The sequence below is a fragment of the Dermacentor variabilis genome, chromosome 6 (genome assembly GCF_050947875.1).
Source record: "Dermacentor variabilis isolate Ectoservices chromosome 6, ASM5094787v1, whole genome shotgun sequence".
Classification (NCBI taxonomy): Eukaryota; Metazoa; Arthropoda; class Arachnida; order Ixodida; family Ixodidae; genus Dermacentor; species Dermacentor variabilis.
The window spans coordinates 76,222,639-76,238,610 of NC_134573.1; the positions used below are offsets into that span (position 1 = coordinate 76,222,639).

At 46.8% G+C, this 15,972-nt stretch overlaps 1 protein-coding gene across 1 annotated transcript in view; it reads right to left on the reverse strand.

The window, feature by feature from the left end:
- LOC142584230 (neprilysin-like) overlaps positions 1-15,972 on the reverse strand; it is a 242,408-nt gene that overhangs the window by 77,287 nt on the left and 149,149 nt on the right. Inside the window, exon 12 of the mRNA XM_075694384.1 lies at positions 6,317-6,427. Within this exon, the coding sequence (XP_075550499.1) occupies positions 6,317-6,427 (111 nt within the window). The remainder of the gene's footprint in view (positions 1-6,316; positions 6,428-15,972) is intronic.

Genomic DNA, 15,972 nt, shown 5'->3' on the forward strand with positions numbered 1-15,972 from the left:
TAATAATAAATATACAGCGGACAAAATTGATATGTTACACATGAATCTCAAGAAATTTAATATTATGTATATACAGCTTTTGCGGAACCCTTGTACACAACGTAAGAAATTCACGTAACATATCAAATGACTTATCATATTTGTCCGCTTTCAATCATCTAGTGGATGCCATTGACAGAAGCGCGATATGTATTCTTGATTTAGAGATATTAATTTGTAAATTTGGTGCTTCTATATTTTCAAATTTCTGAATTTTCGAAAATCTTTTTACCAAAATTGAGACCCTAAATTGAAGTTCCGCTTCCAACAGTCACTAGAATTTAACTTTCTCTCTCAAATGCGACAAATTTTATTAAAATTGGTCAGGGGTTATCTCAGAAAAATGTTGTTGCATTGTACAGGTATTTGAATAGGCCGCGTCGGAGTTGGGCCCGAGCTAAAGCTTCCTCGTAATCAAAATCGAAAGTGGACCGGCCGCCGGGAACACGCTTACGGAGCCATATTGATGACGTCACAAAAATCTACGTGTGGTCAGGTTGACTTTAGAGACTTTCTTTTTCTGCGTCAGTTACGCTTTCCGAGGCCGTTTAATTGTAAAATATTTGTTCGCATAGCTCTGACAGATACATGTTTAAACAAAACGTCTTCGCTCAGCTAGATAATCTTGAGGACGGGCTCCAAACTACTCATTTTTTTAGCCATTTAAGATCACAACTTGTAAATATAATTAACGTAGCTTCGTTAATTACACACACAACGTCTCAACTTATCCGTATCTAGAGGTTACCAATATGAACACTCGAATAATAAATGATCTCACCAAGACTTATATTGGTTAGTATTTTTATTTGGTGCAGTTAAAAACAGCCGCCATATTGATAGTGCAGTAGGCTTCCTATGAAGCAAGTGTGAAAGCATGGACAGGTTTTCTTGACGCAAATCAAGTTCATGAGCTTAAACGCACGTGCCGAGCCGTGCACATCTGCCTCTGCAATGGATTCTTCTACATTATACAAGAAGCACCGCAGCGCTACGGTACATCACAGAAGGTATGCGAGAACATTGTGTGCGCTCCCTATTACATTTCTGGGCGTTGCTGGCATCAGGCGCGATTTCCTGGTGTCATTAAGAATAAAAAGTCGGGGAACGCTTAAGCTTTACCTTAAAGAGTGGAACGCGATAGCATTCAAAGATCCCCGACTGCTTCTCACGCTTCCCGGCAACTGCTACTTATGTAACTGTAATGTTTACCGGGAAACGCTGGCGGCAAACGCTATGAGCGAAGGCAAGCATTCTGGCAGAGACGCGGCTTCTTGCGTGGGGCGATCCCGGAGGTAGTTCACAGCCGCACCAAGAAAATTTAATTATTTTCAGGTTTTAAACGTTGTTTCGTACTTTTAAAATTTAGTTATAGGAGAAAGAAGGAAGGAGAGAAGGAAAGAGAGAAGCCGCGGGCAGGGAGGTTCACCAGTATAATGTCCGGTTGGCCACCCTAAACCGGGAGAATCGGAAAGGGGAAAACAAGGATGAGAGGGCGAGATAGGAGGGAAGGAAAGAAGAAATTTAGCGGTGAGTTCACTGATGCGTGTATTCTCACAGCAGTTGCACTAATAGTCACAGAGGTCGCCACAAGCCCGTCGCCCTCAAGAAGCACAAAAGTGCCTTCAATGCTTTATGGGCCGACGACCGATGGGGTGGTGTTGCAGCAGCACCTGCAGGGAAAGCGGCCGATTGTGCACTTTTTGGAGAGCGTTAGCAAGCTCTTGTCTTTCTGGGGCATATCGTGGACAGTGGCGCAGCAGGTGCTCGATATTTTCTTCGGTGCCGGGGACCTCGCATGCTGCACCGTCGGTCACTCCCGTTAATGTAGGGACGTCTTTGTGAAGGCCTAATGCCTAAATCCTAATGCCACGCATTAAAATACAAACAGAGAGATAACGAAAAAGAATGAAGAGGTAGCGAAAGTGAACCCTGCAGTACACACAGTGCAGGCACTTTCAAGAAGCACAGTTGGTTTTTTGTAGCCTTGTGAATCGAATAATGCTTAGACCAAGTTCCCAGGATATTTTTCTCCGATAGTGGTCTGCCTTCGAACCGGGTAATAGTTGCTCAGGGAGCAGAGTGTTGAGTGTGGAAGTAGCAGAGAAGGGGTTCTATACTGTCTCGTCACCCACCGCAAATAGCACGAGCGCTGCTCGACGTTCCTAGGGAATCGTATATGCTACGCCCAGCCATATGCAACATAGAAGCATTTTTTTGCGGTGGCACAATCCAGGAGGGGAAAGAGGATCATTATGGAGATGAGACGTTATCTTCTGCAACAATTTAGGATTAAATGAATCAGTGAATTAATTCATAAAAAAAAGGGAGAAATGAACGTGGGTGGAAGCACGTCCCCGTACACTGGGCAAGGAGCGAGGTACAAAAAGAGAAAAAAGAAAGAGTCGAGGTGGCATGCGAAGTTGCAGTTAAGGGTTGAGAGAATAAAAGCGGGTATTTCTGAAATCAGTTTAATTTCAGTGTAGATGTGTGACGTAGCGAGTAAATGATTGGAGTCACCGCCCAGCATGCGTCCTTTGGGGTAGTTTAAGCACACGCTGCTCTCGGTAATTAACGTTTACCAAATACTAATCTTGGCCATTACCTATTCATCGGCCATACCTCGCCGCGTATCCCTTAGTGACAGGCTCTGTGAACTGCAGCTCCGCTGTCGCGACAACTCGCGACCATACTGTGACTCTAACGGTTACGGTTGCCCAACTCGTGACCGTTGCGTTTGCGGGAATATTATAAACATGGGTTTACTGCACAGGTTAGAGAAAAGGCAGTTTTGAACAGCGTTTCTCCCCTTACATACGCTCAACGCAAGCACCTTTGCAGTATGTTACGTTGGGCGTCCCTTCAAGACAAAAGAGAGTTATAGCTCAGTGAGCCAGCAGGCTAGCGGGCCCACTGGGAAAGCGTAGACGCCAGTGCGCATGCGCGGTACAAGATGCGCAGTGGCGTCTACGCTTGTCCTTTGTGCCCGGTGGCTCAAAGACTCGAACGCAAACATAAGAGTGCGTTAGAAGATAGCGTGCCGTCTTGGGCCTGATGCCAAACATATCCAAGCCAAGTCTATTAGCAACCATGCTGGCGTTTCTATGCAAGGCATAGAGTTTCTCACTATAATACCTAGAGGGAAATCTGGCGCCACCGTCTATGGGAGTTTCTTAAGGGGGCACCGTGCCGTCATGGGAATGACGGTATATGTGTTTGCGAGGCTCGTGTTGGCTGGTGTTGTAAGAGGCTTCGTCTAAAACGTGGATATGGCTACATAAATAACGCGCTCTCAAAGTAAAATCTTAATGAAATGTTTCCACTCACGCATATTACATCTTTACTCACCCACACTGCATGACCAAGCGAAGAAAAGCAAGAACAGACGACCAACTGTTTCAGAGCGAGCGCGAACCTTGTCGTCTGTCCTCCAACTTTAGCGGCCCGCTGATATTTTTTACGTAACATATAGCCGTACACGCAATAACAAGTTTTCATAGTTAAACAAAACACGTTTTCGCGTAATAATAAAGCTAAAACAGCTTTTGACGTGCAGTTTTAGTAGAAAATGGATCATTGTGACCGACGGAACGGTGCTTGCCAAGCGCATCTTCAAGGTGTCCTGTCTCTCCAAGGACGATGCCGATCCGAAGTCACAATATACCGGCATTCCCATGCATACCACAGCGCAGCAGCGCCAGATTTCCCTCTAGGTAATAGTGAGAAACTCTATGATGCAAGGAGGTTATATACTTAAACTTCTGGAGTGCCAGTCCCAGCTGCCGCGTACGGGAGTTCGTGAAGCCGCCGCCGGCCATATTGCTATAAGAAAAAGAGCGCGACTCCAGCATATATGTGGCTGCGGTGTACGCGCGGCGCTCCCTGCACTTACGGTTCCGCGATGAAAACTAAAATTACGGTTCCGCGATGAAAACTAACGTGCCGACTGAAGGAAGACTGCTGCGGGGTGTTTCCGACAATTACCCTAGCTTGTTGACTCCTTAGTATAAAAAAACAAAAGAAAAAAAATGGCTGTGGCTTAGCTAAGGTTAAGCCCAGGATGCGAGGCATACTAGCCTTTATTTTAGTTGTTGAACCACTGTTTAGCCTGGTGAACTGCTGTTGCTTGGCTATATTTGGTTCGGCTAGACGAAGAAACAACTCATGCGTTACTCTGCTTCGCCTTCAAGAATGGAACGCAACAGCGTTCCCGTCGATCCGCCAAGGGGTGTAACACAATGGGCTACGGCGCAGCAACTACGCGCCCCGCATTGGACGCGGTCAGCGTCGAGCAACGCAGCGTTCGGCGCGGCAACGAAATGTGCGCCTGAGCAAGCGACGCACGCCTGAGCCTTAGAAACAGCTCGTTTCTAAGGCAACACCGCATTCACTAGAGGCGCTTTTGTACCGCTTTGAAGCATCGTACTCGTGGCTCAGTAGTAGCGTCTCCGTCTCACCTCCGTCTCAAAACACAGGACAACTGCCTACCACCCGCAGACGAATGGTCTCACAGGGCGCCTGAACAAGGCCCTCGCCGACATGCTAGCAATGTACGTCGACGTCGAGCACAAGACGTGGGACGCCGTCCTGCCGTACGTAACCTTCGCTTACAACACGGCGGTGCAAGAAACAACACAGAACACGCCGTTAAAGCTGGTTTATGGCAGGAACCCGACGATTACTCTCGACGCCATGCTACCGCACGGGACCAACGAAGAGAATCTTCACGTCGCTACCTATCTCCAGCGCGCCGAAGAAGCACGACAGCTCGCCCGCCTATGGATCAATAACCAGCAGCGTACCGAAAGCCGACACTACAACCTCCGACGAGGCTACGTCCTGTACCAGCCTGGCGACCATGTTTGGGTTGGGACGCAAATACGTCGACGAGGACTCAGTGAGAAACCATTGCGACGCTATTTCAGACCCTACAAGGTCATCCGACGTGTTGGCGAACTGGACTATGAGGTCGTGTCAGGCGGCATTTCGAATTGACAGCGGCGCCGCTCACGACCTGAAGTAGTTCATGTTGTGCGTCTTAAGCCGTATCCCAGCGACAATGAACTTTGAGGACGTCGCATAGCTGAACTTTCATTTTTTTTGTGGACTGTGTCACCTTGGACTTTGTTTCTTCGTTGTTACTTTGTTTAACAAGATAGGGACCTTTTGTGTTTTACTCTCCTGTTATGTTTGCAGCATCGGGACGATGTCTTTGAGAGGGGGAATTGACACGTGAACTCGTTTATCTTTTACGGTGAGCGCTTTTACCGTCCACGAAATGTTATCGCTCAGCGAAGGACGCGTCTACATGTATCGGAAGTTTATAGAATGTTATCGATGCTTCTATCCACTGTCTGTTGTCGCCGAACCTTGTGTAATCTGATTGCATGTATGCGCCACGCGAATAGCGCAGCACTTTGTGGAAGGCATGCGGGTCCCAGCGATTACTCTGGAACATTAGACGAATGATCTATAAAAGCCGACGCGCTTGACCCACTGAGCAGATTTTCGACGATCACCGACTGTGTTCGCCGCTGTTGCCGTTTTTTGAGTGTAGCCTGTTTTTGAGGGCACAAGTTCGCCCAATAAAACGCTAGTTGCGTCTTTCCAAGTTTGGCTGCTTCCTTCGCCGTCACTACCACGTGACAATATATATATATATATGTATGTATATATATATATATATATATATATATAAATATATATATATATATATATATATATATATATACATATCTATATATATATTGTCACGTGGTAGTGACGTCGAAGGAAGCAGCCAAACTTGGAAAGTCGAAACTAGCGTTTTATTGGGCGAACTTGTGCCCTCCAAAACTGGCTACACTCAAAAAACGGCAACAGCGGCGAACACAGTGGGTGAAATATATACATATATATATATATATATATATATATATATATATATATATATATATATATATATATATATATATATATATATATATATATATATATATACACACACGCGGCATCGTCTGCTCTCACAGAATTTCAGCAACAAGTTGCCTAGGCTGAAGCTGTGCTTGAAGCGGTTCGGAACGGTTCCTCCAAAACACTTCAGGTTCGCGTTTGGTTCTGAGGTAGCGAAAAAAAAGATTGGTTTGGTTCGGCTACGCTTAAGCTGAAAACAACGATCAAGCTCTGGTTCTTGGTTCAATTCGCGTTCGGTTCCACCACCTGTTTTAACGACGTGGTATATCTGATCGTTTTTGGTATACCATGAAGACATGATGTAACTTTTGAAAATGCTTCTCACCTGACGATAGAAGCCAACCCTGTTCTCTTCGGTAGCGCTGGTGGACAGTGCATACGAAAAAGTCATTGAGTCGAGCATCTGGCGCACCTCAGAGTCCAAGAAAGCACCCATCTGCGAACGTCAGTGCAACAAAGGATAAGTTCCTCAATTCCATAGAGGGATCACTGGCACTGCGATTGTTCCGGTACCAAGCAAAAAATTAAAAGTACGCGGAATGAATTAGTGCTTTATTATCCCAGTGAGTTAATGGACTCCCCAAGAAAAGCTATAAAAAGGAAAATGAGAACATCTGGAGGCTAGAAAACGAGTACAAGCATATATCACGCGGAGAGGGCACGCAGGCTGTATGTCAGAATGCAAGTACCAAATAACTTTTGAACTGTGAGGGACACAAGATGGGACATGAAAAATTCGGGAACAAAGAAAATATCCGCTACATAATGCCACGTAAGAATAAAAGTAAACAAATGGCATACTAAGAAGGAGGTATTGCTGCTACATTTTAGTAGAATATAGCCTAAAAGAAGTGAGACGGAAATTATAGACATTATGGAAGGCGTAGTGCTTATTTCGTGGGAGGCATTGGGGGGCTTACTTTACTATCTTAAGATTTTTGGCGCTTGTGGTATGACACTTTGAGTCGTTTTTTATAGCGCTTTAGCTTGCTTAATTTCCAAGCCCTGGTATTTTTCGAATGGCATTCCGAGTTTCTGCGCACGTGCAATATCACTACTAATTATTCCAGTTATTCCGCGATACGTTGTAAAAAATAAAGGACTAGTAAAGCAAAAAAAGGTAAGTCCTTTGAAGCCAGAATGACGATGCCTAGGCAAGTCGATGTACGATCATCATTGGCAAACTGGCCGAGCCGTCATACGTGGAGCTCCCGCGTAGACACTAGCGCTACAGCTCCTGCTAGTAATTTCAACGCGACAGGGTTAAGGGCCACGTGTCGCAGAAAATCCGGCGTTGGCTTGCAGCGTCGCACGTCGTTTCAGGCCCCGCACACTTTCAAGTTCCAGCGATCGCCGCAGTGGGCAAAAAATTACCCCTGCCGCGTCCCAACAGGAAGCGCGTAAGTGAAGCTACTGTAATTTGGTCGTGTACATTAAAGCGCAGTTTTTCTGTTTGGGGCCCTCAACGCCGCAACATATTTGGTCTATATATGTACATATAGTAACGGACCGACACAGTTAATACGCCATTGTTTTACAAAATAGATAGACCATTGTTTCATTAAACGTATTAGCGTCTGTGCTTCATACTTGAATAATGGTTTTCACTTGTGTTAAGCAGCACTCCACTGGTGTCGATTGCAGTCCGTGCCGTTTATCGAGTCGAATTGTTTGGCGGTAAGATTTGCGGACGGGGTGGTCGTTTCTAGCCAGGAACGTCACTCAGGTTTGTTTTAATTAGACAACAATAATATTTCAGCCTGTTTATGCGTCCAGCATTCCATTGCCGCCCCCAAGCGAGAGGCTAGAGCTTAGTCAAGCTGCACAGATGCAGCTTTTTTCTCTGGCCCCCTATTTTCGCAGTAACAATGTACTGTCTGCGGCGAAAATAAAACTTGATTGATTGAATGCTTAAAGACAGTGAATTTTACAAAGTGCGGCGTTTCACTGGTATAACGGCTAGCAAGGCTTCCGTCGTTAGTGATCTGCCGCGTGTGGCCTTGCAATGACGTGTTCTCGTTGGTGGTGGTGGTGAAAAACTTTTATTGCTCTCACAAGAGAAGCACATCGAGGTTCGCATATGGACCGGTCCTTAAGGGTCCGACCCTTAAAATACTAGGTGGAATCCCTAGTACGGGACCCCAGTCGCGTCGGCCGCTGCTCGGGCGCGCTCGACCAAGGCCCTTTGGGCCTGCAGGTCATATCAGCCGAGCAGGGTCGCCTCCCAGTCCTCCCGAGTGGGATAGGGGTGAGGGGCAATAGCTGGGTTAGATGGGCAGGCCCACACCATGTGGTAAATTTCCGAAGACTTCTCCGCACAGTGCGGACAACTGCCCGTGAAAGAACGATCAAAATGTTTGAGTGCTGCCGGGCACAGCAGAGTGTTGGTATACAGACGGAGTAGAAGCCGCTCCTCCGTCTTAGATAGTCCTTTACTCGGGCGAGGATAAAGGCTATGACCAGATTGATAATGTAGGACAATGTCTTTAAAAGAATACGCGGGATTGAATTCGAGATCCTGATCTAGGGGGTCGAGAAAGGAAGCCCGGAGAGAGAGCGCGCGGGCGGCGGCATCGGCTGCCTCATTCCCCTCGAGACCCATATGAGCAGGAGCCCATACTATGTTCCGGTGAGCGGGGTCCCCGGTGTAGGTGCAACTTTGAAGTAGTCGGTGCGCTAAGTATGGAGCCCAGCCTTGCTCGACGTTCCGACAGGCCCCTCGCGAGTAGGAGATAATTGTCTTGGAATCAGAGTGGGTAGCAGCCAGTGAAATGACGACCTCCTCCGCATGAGTTATGTCGCGGGCGCGACATGTAAGCCCGTTAACTGTTTTGGACTGGTGGACGACTGCGGCCGTGTACCATCCCCCATAGTGGGGGCCGGAGGTATCCACGTAATAAGTGCCGGGTTTCGACCCATAATGGTGGCACAGGGCTTCCGCCCGCGCCAGGCGCCGACCATTATGGTCCTCACGTGTCATGTTAGGAAGAGGGCGTACATGGAGGGCGCATCTACACTCGAAAGGGAGTCGTACACGCTCTTCCATAAGGGTGGTGTGTTGGATGTGTAGTCGGGCAAGGACGCGGCGACCCGACAGCGTCTTAGAGAGGCGTGTGTATTGGTCAGTTAAGTGAGCCTATCGGAGCTCCCGGAACGTGTTCACCATGCCTAGACCCAGGAGACGCTGGTTAGAGGTGGTCACGGGGAGATCGAGGGCTCTCTTAATAATTTTGCGGAGGATGACTTCGTGTGCATCCTCGTCTTGTTTCCGAAGGTGGAGGTAAGGAGTCGAATGTAAAATTCGACTGGTGACGAATGCATGCGCCAGCCGCAAGGCGTCTTTGCTCCGCAACCCCCCGCGTTTGTTGGAAATCCGACGGACCATGCGGCCCACCTGGTTCTCCACCTTACGGAGCTTGGCCAGGGTTGTGTTCGACTGTCTATGTTGATCAATAAAAAGCCCCACTACCCGGACTTCTGTGTGTTCAGGAAGAATTGGTCCTGTTTCCAGAAAGAGGTCAATTTTGGCGGTACACTTTGGTGAGGCGCGTATGTGTACAAATTCAGATTTTTGAGGGGAACATTGCAGAGCACAGTGGCGAGCATAACGGTGTACTATGGTCGCCGCTTGTTGCAGATTGGCCTCAATGTCTCCAAGTGAGCCCTGCGTGGCCCACAGGGTGATGTCGTCGGCATACAGCGCATGCTGCACACCAGCGACAGCACCCGATTGGGCAGGCAGGTGCATCATAGCCAGATTGAATAGGAGAGGAGACAGCACTGCCCCCTGTGCTGTTCTTCTGGTTCCTAGTCGGAAGGGGCCGTGTTCGGTGTCCTGGATTTTAATGTAGGAGTCACGATCTGTCAAAAATTGCCGAATGTATCTGAACGCTTTGCGTCCGCAGCCGGTTTGTGAAAGATGAGTCAGTATTACCTCGTGAGTAATGTTGTCGAAGGCCCCCTTGAAATCTAAGGCGAGTACGACCTTATCGTTGTGGGGGCATTCGACCGGGTCAAGGATGTCCCGATTGAGTTGTAGCAGAACATCCTGTGCGGACCTGTGCGGGCGAAATCCGAACATGGAGTCTGCAAAGATGTGTTGATTTTCCATGAACTCGGATAACCTGTCACGCACCAACGTCTCCATTAGTTTGCCCACACACGAGGTGAGAGAGATGGGGCGAGGGTTGTCCGTGTTGATGGCCTTGCCTGCTTTGGGAATGAAAGTGACCAGAGCAGTTTTGCAGTCGTTGAGAAGTGGCGCGTCCCCGAGCCAGATTGAATTGAAGTAATCCAATAAGGACTGGTAGGCCGGGTCGGTTAAGTTAGCGAGTAATTTGACTAATTCTGTCCCCACCTGGGGCTGTGCCACGTTTCATTTTCGCCAGGGCTGCCCGCAGATTGTGGAGCTGGAATGGCTGATCCAGCTCAGCGTTCTCCGAACCTGCATAAGAGAACGCCGATCCGCTCGGGTCCTGGGTAGTGCACAAGTACTGGTCCCGCAACTTGTGCGCTAGCTGAGTTGTGTTGCCGTGAAAACTGTGTATGGCACGTTGTAGATGTTTATGAGTTTCTGTGCGCGTCTGCGTTGTGTCGAGAAGGGCGCGGAAGAGCCGCCAGGTATTCCTGCTGGACATCTGCCGCCCGCCGTGTTGCAACGATCCACCCAGTTGGGGTCTGCGAGCTGGGCCGCATACTCGGCCGCCTGCTGGGTGGTGTTCTCGTTGCGCGCGAGGCAGATAAAACGGATTCCTGCAGCCATTTCTTAAAAGCAGGAAATAAGAATAAATTTAAAGTTCTTGCTCTTCAAATTCAACTCAAACGAGGCTCCTGTTATTTTTCCACACATTCTTAACACAGAGTACATCATAAATAATAAATAGTTATTTTTTCTATTTCTGCATAAATGATGCACTGCGATAATATCACTGCACACTAGTGGCAAATGTAGTTGTGTGCTTGAGACACAATAAAATGACTGTGTTATTGCCTAGTATCTGAGAGAGAAAATTGTCATCTAATCGAGGCTTCACTAAGCACACCACTGAAAGAAATGCACAGGCAAAACAGTTTGTGTGGGTGTGCGTGCGCGCGCGCGCACGCGTGCGTGCGTGCTTACTTTCCCGCTCTTGGTTCTGCTCTATTTTCTACTCTTTTTTTCCGCGACTCCAGCCAAGACTCTGCTCATGAATGTATCACCACTGGAAATAACATAAAGGGGACCAAAATCAACACAAGGTATGTTTCTGAACACTTCAACTAGAACCCAGATTTGTCTATTTAGTGTACTAATTCTTGCTTCACCATTTTTGTTGCGCAATTTCTATTTTAAAGAAGACGGACAAGAGAGAAATTACTGGCCTGCAAGCTGCCCACGCCAAACCATAAGAAGCTCAGCGTTCACCATAATGACAACAGGTCCTCTTGCAAGTTTGCAAGTTTACCGCATAGAGGGGTGTGAGCCGTATCAGAAAAGCAACAGTCTACAGTTTTTGTATCGTGCCAAGCGGGAGTACAAAAATTTTACTTACAAGCCTACTTGTATTTGATGGTATTTCAAAACAAACGCAGAAGTATTCTGTTGAATGCCAAGTTCCTTTTATAGCCGTTATAGCCATGACGACCAGAAGAGAAACAATGCAGCAAGCTCCTACCTACTAATTCACAACCTATGTCGTCTGCGCTTTGCACAACAGCTTGACGGGCATTTCCACCAGCTACGATATGCTCCCTCACAACAATAATTTGTTACATGAAGATGCAAAAAAATTTAGAAGATCAAACACACTCAATGCAATTTTGAGGAAATTATATTTCATGTTGACTGAAACTCTGGCAGTCACCGTCAACATTAGTCATTTATCTTTTATTTAAAATACCCACCGGGCGATGTGGCATTAAAGTAGGGAGTGGTTACAAAGTAGTAAAGAAAACAAACAAACCAACAAGTGCAATGAGTTCTGGTAATATGATAATTATTCTGATTACACAATTTTAGATAATATTTTGCGAAAAGTTGGTTATTGGTGACGCCTACGATACTTAAGCAAAGGTAGTTCCGTTACTGAGATGTACAGGGAATCAAAGATTGGAATAAAGAGTTCATGTAACATGAATCAATTCCTACCTTTCTGCGAGGATGAACGCGATTGGAACTGTAATGAGGCCGCAATATGAGTCGTCGTGAAGTGTCGTGTGATGGAAAATGTTTGTGAAATAGTGAAACACGGGTGACATTACGGAGGTTAGCTAGCGGAATAGGTGCTAGGCTAGTTTTCATGGAAGATATGCTAGCCGTACGGTTATAATTAGAAATAACGAAACGAGAGGATTTATTTTTTACTTGTTAAGGGAAGTAATACGATTTAAGCGACTCGGATCCCATATTGCAGGCGCAAATTCAAGTTTCGTGCAAATGATAAGGATTGATTAGGAGCTAAAGAGCGACAACGGGTTATAATGACCGGAATTTCATCAGCACACCTGGCGCCACCACTTGCAGCACTTTGCTTGCGTCATCAGAGCACCTTGCGCCGCCGTTCGCAGTTCTTGTCGTCGCAGCTCTTTCGTGTGTACTGGCCGGATCAAGTTTCATAACATTGGTAATGACACCGGGCTACGTGGATATAGGGAAGTAGAACAATGCTTATAACTGAGCAGAATCTCAATAAAGTTGTTACAACCACCAGAACAATGCTTACGCATACCCAGGTAACTCCCAGACGGATTTCTTACATGATTCTTTTTTTAATTTTTGCGCTACTAGGCTGTTTGTTCCCTAACCTGACATACCGAATTCATTGTACTCAGAGCGCGCCCCAAGGTAAACTACCAGCCTGTGATGAGCCTGACCCCCACGTGACTCTCGACGTAGCTGAAACCCCGAAAGCGAACTGCATACGTATTTTCGGTCTCGTCATACACAACGATGGATCAGAAGCTGCGGCACTCCCCAGCTGCAAACATCGCTTAACCAAATGACGCATCTCATAAAGAGCACTGCGAATCAGCGACAACGTGGTCTCAAGGAAAAAGAAACTACGAGTTGTACATGCACTCACCGCAAATCGAATAGTCTCGGTAAGCGTATCAACGTGCACCAACAACGGCATCATACTAAGCGACTCCCAATCGGCATACCGCGACTATTACGAAGGTCGCAAATGGACGATGGCGCTTGAAATACTGAAAAAAAACTACTCAAGCCAGAAGCGCCTTCCCGAGACTTACGTCGTCTGGAGCCCGGGTCATGAACTCTGGGCCAAAGATAAAGGGGCACACACTCTCGCCCGAGATCACACGAGCCGGGCCTCCCTTCCATAGGGGAGTCGTAAGGTGACGATGCCCGAATACATCCCTATGAAATATATCTTCATACATCCTACAGCATACCCCACCCATCGGGAAATGAGTTTAGCAACGGCATATATACGTACACTCTAAAAACAGTTTACGCAGTTTGGGGTGAATGTCTGCCACACAACCTGCCTTGCTTGAGTTTCGTTTCTTGAAAACGCCGCGCCCGCTATTTTCCTGTCGGCAATGCTATGTCATGCTGATAACGCGCATGCTAGTCGTCACTGGGAAGTACCGGGTTCGCACCGTTAAAGGAAACGCGGACAAGACAGACGACGTTTATTGTTGTGTGGCAAGATACGACTCAAAGGGGGACTCGTCATACGACTCAAAGGACTCGTCAAATCGGCGCTGATCGCTTCTTTTGGTGACACAGTACGCGCGAAAAAATTGTTTATTTAAAAGCACTCATGCGAAGCTGAAATAGAGAGCGATTTTCCTTCGCTGGACTTGCTTATTCGTGCGCCCAGGAGGGCCGCTGGCGTGTAGAAAGATTCGACCGGCACTCTAGGCCTAAACTTCGGTGGAAGGGAACGGTCTCGGCGCGCGCGTACCACGCGAATGCTAAAAGGTGCGTGTTTGAACCTCAGCACGATTTACTATTATATTTGATTCCGCTAGGGAAACTGGAAGCGCACGAATCGCCTCTGCTCTGTTATCTATGCCATGATAACAATCAGCGGCAGGCTTGCTGGGGGCGGTCTGTTATCGAACGCGTTGGAACGAATACGAATCATCGTACTCCTTGTTTTGCTTGTTTCGTGTCGACTCCAAGACACTGCGACAACTCCCAGTCATCGGCTGAGTCGACGCCTATAGACAAATATAAAGCTTTTACGCGAGCACGCCACTGGCACTGACATTAAAAGTGCGGTGAACGTGCACGAAATGTAAACATGCACTGCTACTGCACAATTAGCCCTCGAATTAAGGCAATGTTAATAAAAGAATAAATATAAACCACTAAATAATGAAATCTGGTCTGCGTTCGCGTATTGTCGTAGAGGAACATAGCGAAACGCACACGCAAAAGACAAATGGAAAGCAAAAGTATTGTTCAGTGTGAAATAACCATCCACAAACGGAGCAGCTCAGGCACTTTTATTGCAAGTTTCTATGCGAAACACATATTTATGACCTAAAAATAAAGCGTTATATATAACAAGAGACCAATATTTCCCAATAAACTTGTTATTGAACATTCAATAATCAACAACGCCTATACTCATAGCACTCTCGAACCAGTGCGGCAAGGACGCAACCAGTCCTGTTTCCAGTACGAGCCAGCCAACTCCAGCGAGAACCATCGCATTTAAAGGCCATACCAGTGCACCCCAGCGTCATGGCAGTGAAACCAGCCTCCCGTGCAGTGTGATCCAGCTATCATCTAGCGATCCCATCGGTGTCCTAGTGACTTCGAGCGAGGGCCAGCGTCCCTAGTGCCATCTAGTGTTACAAAAAAATAAACGCGCTGGAAGACGCCGGATTGTGCAACAGAGTAGGAATAAATAGCTTCGTAAATAGTGTTTTCGAAGTTAGTATTTGATAAGCATCATTTAAGCAATTTTATCTTTTTTTTTCTGATGTAGTATTTTTTCATGCACGGAAACTAATTTAGCTTAAACATATTGCCGACTTTGTCCCTACTGCACCTGCATTAAGCCTCACTTTAAAAGATAAATGCACATTCAGCTTACTTAAGTGCAGTGAGGTTTTTATTTATGCCTGCCGTAACGTATCACCATATTCTCAAAAGCTATACCGCGCTGTAGATATCCTTGCCTTTTCTTCCTTCTCTCGCTCTACCTCCTGTAAAACCAGTGCAACAACGTGGAAAGCAGGCTTGCACCTGATTTTAATAAGCTGTCGATAACACATTACTCCAAAGCGAATCAAAATCGTGCCGTGAAATCAGCCTGTTGTACTAATTCCCGCGAATAATAGTATGATTTCACAGTTGCTGCGCCTCCACAGCAAATCCAATGTGCAGACGTATCACAAGGCATAAGGCATGCTCAACGAGAGCAGCAAAATAGCTCATTGTTTCGCAGAAACAATTATTCTTGCGTAAACCCATAACCATAGGATGTCGTGCCTGCATAATTAAAATATCATACCACTTGGAAACTATACAAAGCGTGACATTTGTGCGTCTGAATGCTCTTTTTGTTAGATTGGGCGATGTAGCTGCTTACTGGTTTATTCCACGATGTGAATAATTGGCACGTGCGTGCGGACTCCCCAAAATCCTACTCAGCCTAGCTGACACAGACTCAGAATAAGCCAATATCGTACTCAGCAGAGGTTTCTCAGGCTGGCATCCACCTAAATTCTGCTCAGCCAGGTTCACACGAACTGAGCCTCACGGGTTGGTCCAAGTCTTAGTGAGCTAACTCTTCAGGGAGCTGGCTGACCTATGTATGCATGGACAACCTCCCTGTGTGGTGTATAAGCGAGCATTGCATAGGTGTCTATGCTGCATCGGATGAAAATAACCGCCATTGTTCACGTTGTAGTCAGTTTTATAGTACTTTTGTTACCGTAGCATGAAAGCGTCCCACCCATATCGATTCCAACAAGTTTATTGGATCTGCATCGTATTATTTACCAGTATGTCTGGCTATC